This window comes from Polistes canadensis, unplaced genomic scaffold (assembly GCF_001313835.1).
Source record: "Polistes canadensis isolate GaletaPanama2010 unplaced genomic scaffold, ASM131383v1 scaffold_188, whole genome shotgun sequence".
In the NCBI taxonomy this organism is placed as follows: domain Eukaryota; kingdom Metazoa; phylum Arthropoda; class Insecta; order Hymenoptera; family Vespidae; genus Polistes; species Polistes canadensis.
In genome coordinates, this window is record NW_014569735.1 from 86,846 (window position 1) to 93,392 (window position 6,547).

Genomic DNA, 6,547 nt, shown 5'->3' on the forward strand with positions numbered 1-6,547 from the left:
TCTCTCTCTCTCTCTCTCTCTCTCTCTCTCTCTCTCTCTCTCTCTCTCTCTCTCTCTCACTCTCTATCTTCTCTCTCGCGGTCCGTTTTTTTAATCTTTTAATATTATATTTTGGAATCAAAAAAAATTCTAGAATCATAATTTTGTCTTTCTCTTTTCCACATTCGAAGCTTTTAAAAATGAGTTTTAACCCGCCCGCGATGAAAATCATAATTACTTGAATGAAATACGACAAATTATCAAAAGCATGATGAAAAGTTATAAAAAAAAAAGCAAATTTCTTTCTTTTTTTTTTTATAATCAAGAAATTCATATTATCCAGTAAAATCAGCGAATCCAAGAGTAATTACAACGTATGTAGCTTTACGGTAAGAAACGATGAGCTGCGAAAAGCATATTTATACTCGCGCACACAAAAATCAGCGCAAACGTTTCAACGTTACCGATGTAGGCGAATACTTAAGGTTATACCTATACATACTGTGAGACGAGCTTGCGCGAGCAATAAAGAGAGGGAGAAAGAGACAGAGAGACAGAGAAAGAGAGAGAGAGAGAGAAAGGAGAGATCGTAGTAGGTTAATATTTCTTTGAGGTGCAACGTAGGAAGTTGAAAGTTACACATAACCGAATGAGAGAGAGATATCTCGCGTGTTGACTCGGCAGTCGTAATTACTCTTGTTCAGGTCATGGATAGACTTTGTGTATTCTCATTGGAGATCGAGATATACATAGAACGAAATGAATGCGTCGGACGTACCCAAAATTCTCGTCTATTTTCTCTCTCTTACATACATATATACATACCAGAGCGTACACTATCTTTCACAGTCGCGTACACACACACACACACATATATACAAAAACACACTCACTTAATTTGTGCTTTCGGAAGATCAGACTGTAAGAGAAAAGGAAGAGGTGGATTTGAAGAAGATTAGAAGCAAGGTTTCTCGTCGAACGAACGAAGGATAACGGTATTCTTCGTCTAACCTCTTTAATTAATAGTTAACCGGTGATTCATAGTGGATCGAGTCTTAATTGGACGTTATTCGAGTGTCCTCCTATTTACGCCGGCTGTATAAACGAGATATACGTTCTCGCAGGTGACGTTGAATTAATCTCGGTTATCGCGAGGCCACCGTTACCCTTGCCGTATCCTCTCTCCTTCTCTTTCACTAACTCACCCTCACCCTCACCCTCACCCTCTCTCTCCCTCTTGGTCTCTCTTCCTTCATCATTCGTCTTCTCTCTCTCTCTCTCTCACTCTTTGCAGTCCAATGAATCTCGACCAAGATTCAACTTGATTAACAGAAAATTTTCTGTCAGAAAAATATTTTCTACCCCGAAAGATGGAACGTAATACCTAGCCCCCCCCCCCATTCCTTGCCCCATCACGTAGTTACGAACGCGACTAACATAAGACAGTGAAAAAGACGTTACTCATTACTCGATTATGCACTGAATCTGAAGATTTATATAAACTCTCGCATTCACGTACCACGGATAAATGAATAACCGACCCAATGTCAACCTCACCCTCGTTCACATCTTTATCGTCGTAGTTGCAATAGTTGTGCTTGTCGTCGTTGTCGTTGTCCTTGTCCTCGTCCTCGTCCTCGTCCTCGTCGTAGTCGTCGTAGTCGTCGCCCTTAATTTGATTCATATGAATGCGTAATTTTAATAACCGTATTCATGTTACCGAGCTTTCTGCCATTCACGTCAGCTGAATAAACGAAGGGAGAGATGATGAGGAGAAGCAAGAAGAGAAAGAGGAGATGAAGAAGAAGGAGGAAGAGGAGGAGGAGGAAAAGGAGGAAAAGGAGAATACCAGTCGGAAATCTGCTTAAAAGATGGTTCTACGTCCAACTCCGAGAATAAAGATTTCTTTCTTTCTCTTTGACACTAAATAAAAGGTCGTAGACCCAAGGGATCAAGCAGCGTTGACTCGTAAAGACTGTGTGTCATAATTTATCTTACAAACGGAAAGAACCTTCTTCTATTTCTTATTTTTATACTTATTCGACTTATTTTTCTACTTATTCCAAGGAGAACGAAAATCATTTCGCGACTTCGTTTCAACGTTTTCTTGTCAAGAGAAGAGAGAGAGAGAGAGAGGGCAATAGTCAACGTTGACGTACATCGTCAACTCGTTAATATGAAAATTTAAGCTCGGGATCATCGAAATTCCTGCTTCATTCTCATTCTCTTCTGATTCTAACCTCGTGAAGCTGGATTTACTTCGATCTTTCACTCGCTAAGCCAACGAGTAATAATATTCGATGGCTTTTACCATCGCAAACAACTATTTCAATTTGCTTTTACTTTCATACCGGATGCGCTAAGTGAATTTTATTAGGTACTTTAGTATCTCTCTCTCTCTCTCTCTCTCTCTCTCTCTCTCTCACACATTCTCTCTTATCCATTTTTCCGTTCGTTCTGATAGGTAGTTTCTACTACTACCTCTGTTACGTGTAATCAAATGCGTGTTTTTCATAACTAACGCGTTTTTATCTTTTATCAACATAAAATGGGAACGAAAGAGAGAGAGAGAGAGAGAGAGAGAAATAGATGAGAAGTTCATTCGCTTTACCGTGCAAGCAAATCGTTAAGATTTTTCTAATCGTCTTTTACAAGCTCAAAGAAACACGAAAAGCTCTTTGCGGTTCGCGTGCACAAACAAATTCGCGTGACTCATTTAATCTTTCCTCGAAAGATCAAAAGTTTCTAACATTTTGTAAAGGGTAATAGAACGTTGTATGGTCAAGTTAAAGGAAACATTCTAACGATCGTTGAAAAGCTCTAGTCGACTAGGACCGTTGCGAGAAACGTTGGTTCTCGATACGAGAAGGTAATTACGAGTAATATCTCGTTGGTGCTCGTCGAAAGAGGCTTATCGTTCTTATTTCTTTTTACGGTTAATCGTTCGGAAAAAAAAAGAGAAGTTAGGGGATGTATGGAGGAGAAGAAGAAGAAGAAAAAAGAGGTAGGAAAGAAAGTTCTTTAACTTTTTTTGGTTTTTTTTTTTTTTTTTTTTTTTTGTAGATTTCTTTCAAATATTCCTGCTAGAATTTGCGAAACCTTATCGATTTATGAAGATTAACATTTTTTCCCTTTCCCTCTTAAATGGACCTGCATAAAATCGTAGAAATTTTTCCAACGAACGTTTCAAGAATAAGAGAGAGAGAAAAAAAAAACAATAAAAACCAATAGAGAAAAAGTAGATGAATATACGAGACATAGTCAAATCAAAAAGAGAAAGATGAAGATAGAGATAGACGGAGAATAACTAGAACAAACGAATGGAATGGGGTTGTGGCGGGGGCGGAGGGGGGGGGGAGGGAACAAAAAGGTAATACTGAGTCCAGTATCGGTCACCGAACGAACCTAAAGTAAAAAAGTTTAGCAATCGTGTATTCAAATGTAACTCCGTTTTGTGCGAACAACGTATCGCCCGGAAAAAATTTCTAATGAAAAAAAGAAGTACGAGGGATCGTTACGTTACCTCTATGGGAAGAGTTTCCCTTCCATGGATATAGAGAAAATCGATTTTATTAATTCGACCAACATCACGATTTTTTCTTTTTTTTTTCTATTACATTTCATTTCTCTATTGATAAAACGAGTATTTTGTAACTATTTTTGTCTCGCTCTCTCTTTTTTTCTTTTTTTTTTCTTTTTTCCTCTCTTTCATACTATTCTAGTCAAAGAGAGATAGTATTATATCAAAACTGTAAAATAATATAATTAACTCTAAAAGCGAGCTTTTAGACTCGCTCGATATCTTACTATGCATTCAACGAATTTATTTGCATGCTAGAGTTGAAAAAAAAAAGAAAAAAGTGAAAATCAGAAGAAAATGAATAAAAGCGAATGATTCGATACGAACGTCGTCATCGTCGTATATATATGCATCATATATATATAGGAACACATATTACTTACATATTATGTTAATATATATGATAATACATATATATAAAGCACAATTATCCAAACTAATTGAGTGAAATATGGCTTCATATTTCTCTCGCAAAATACGATAATTAAAACGATTATTATTACAATAATAAATATTTTAACGTAACAAAAAAACGAATAATCAATCATAATTTTTGGCTATAACAAAAAGAATAAAAAAAAGTCAACACAATTAAACGAGATAGATAAAATTATTATGAAAATATTTAATCGTCGACGATATCGTAATTTCGTTTTTCGAACAATAATGTTGACGATAGATATGTAGTACGTGCCTTACTGAGTGAAACACGTTTCTACAGTTTCGAAACTGCGAGACTAAACGATCCACGGATAATCGTGATTCTCTTTCGCATAACGAAAGCACGAGAGAGAGTGAGAGAGAGAGAGAGAGTTTTGAACTGTTTTCGATATTATGCATGAGTACCCCTGTGTGAATGAAGATCGTCGAGGATGAAACATTTCATAATAAACGTTTTCCATTACTCAGAAAATTTCTATGGGAGAGAGTAGATCGTTAACGTGATTTTCTTCAAGGGCCGAACTCAAAAGATATCTCAACTTTGTCATTACAGTGACAATGACGGATGTAGAAGCAGTGGCAGGTGGGAAAGCTAAGTTGCCATGCGACGTGGAACCACCGATCTCGGGGGACAAGCTACATCTAGTTATTTGGTACAAGGACGAGTCAGACACACCAATATACAGGTAAATTCCACCTTGGCATTCCTTATTCCACTCTAGCTAGCTAGCTAGTAAGTAAGTAAGCAAGGAAGTAAAGAAGGAAGGAAGTAAGGAAGGAAGGAAGCTTTGCACAAGCTAAATCAGCTCTCAACCCATCCTTGCTTTTCTCCAATATCACGATGGTAGATAGTGAAAAAGAGAAAAAAAAAGAATGAGAAAGAAATGGAGTAGTAAAAGGACATAGCTATGGAAAATAAGAGGAAGGAATCCGACTTCGATCCAATAAACTCGGTTCCTATAAGAGAGGTAGGCAGGCGTGACGAATGAAACAGAAAATTCCATTTTCTTCATGCATCTCGGTATTACTGATATTCCAAACGAATTTCACTAGCTTATCTTATTTATTCTGTCATAATGTATAGCAGGATTATCCGCGATCTTTTAAAAATAGTCAAGATAGACAGGTTTACGGAGTGGTAATTTGTAGGGGGTTGGATAATCATCGAACCGAGACTCTTCCACGGAAATCGATTGGAAAACTCGGAAAAGTCGTTGTTGCTTGGACGTTGATGAACGGCTAAAGCAATTCGCCGATCTTTGTTCTTTGACGCGGACCGTTAATCAGTCCAATCGTTCGTGTCCAAAGCACTGGACCGAGTATGTAACGGCAGTACCACTGTGAAACGGACGCCATTATCTATGGAATCTCTCAAGGCTGCAGTATTCGCGCACTCGAGCACGCACCAAAGCGATCCGAATCGAAGTCAATCAGCGCGTTCGGTTCGGTTCGTTCAAATTCCTCCTCATGGAAACTGAAAACTGGTCTTAACGATCTCACTTGATTCGACGTCGATCGCAGACATTCGATAACACTCGTTAATTACTAACTTGAAATATCTAAACGTTTATTAATTATTTCCCCCGCATCTCAAATTTCTTTTTCTTTTTTTTTTTTTTTTCCAAACGAAATTTTCACGCGAGTGTTTTTAGTTGGAAACAAATTTTTCGAAATAAATGTAATGTACGAGATATTTAAAAAAAAAAAAAAGAAACTTTCCAAGTATTATAAAATAATTAATTTTGTATGCGCGAGATCGAAGAGAATTATCCTTTGATCGACAGTATAAATTGATAGAAAATTGTTACCGTGCGGTATTAATTGAAAGCTCGTTTAATATGATTATCAAGATTTAATAATGCGTACATGGGCGTGCTTATGTTAATGCTCTTGTATAGTCAATGCTCGTTCATTTTCATTTTATGTTAATCGTTCTTTTTGGTAAAAACAAGGGAAGAAAAATTTCTACGTGATTCGAATTATAGGAAACGTTAATTATCTCGTCGAACATGAAACCCAAGTAAAGAAAACTAGTTGATATGTCGATAATAAGAAAAACAAAAAGAACAATGAACGAACGAACGAACAACTAGGAGTTCTGGGTTTCTTTTAATTACAATACGATCACAATAAAAACTTTATTATTATATTTTAACGATAATACCACGAGATAATAAACACGACAAAAATATTAACAAAAGTAAAAAAGAGAAATATAAGTACTCTCTCTTATAATAAAAAAATCTATACAACTATACTACGTAGAGAGTTTATCTTTTCCTATAGGATTCTCACAATCGTTTGAAAGTTGGCTATCGAGATAAAGAGAGCAAACGCTACCACGTGCGGCTAGAAACACCATAGTTTTTACCAAATACTACATACCCGTTACTCGCTATAAATCCGATTCTTATATTTTCGCTCGCTGGCGCCTGCTTCCCGTGGTTCCTACAATGTTATTTATAATACTCCAGGTCGTTCTCTTTTTCACCACCTTTTTGGTACATATATGTACATATATGTACATATATATATATATATATATAT

At 36.6% G+C, this 6,547-nt stretch overlaps 1 protein-coding gene across 5 annotated transcripts in view; it reads left to right on the forward strand.

Moving 5' to 3' along the window:
- The first annotated feature begins 4,558 nt into the window (after window positions 1-4,558).
- LOC106789518 (nephrin-like) overlaps window positions 4,559-6,547 on the forward strand; it is a 27,654-nt gene continuing 25,665 nt past the window's right edge. For all 5 annotated transcript variants that reach the window (XM_014753795.1, XM_014753797.1, XM_014753796.1 and 2 more), the window contains exon 1: window positions 4,559-4,686. In XM_014753795.1, the coding sequence (XP_014609281.1) occupies window positions 4,559-4,686 (128 nt within the window). The remainder of the gene's footprint in view (window positions 4,687-6,547) is intronic.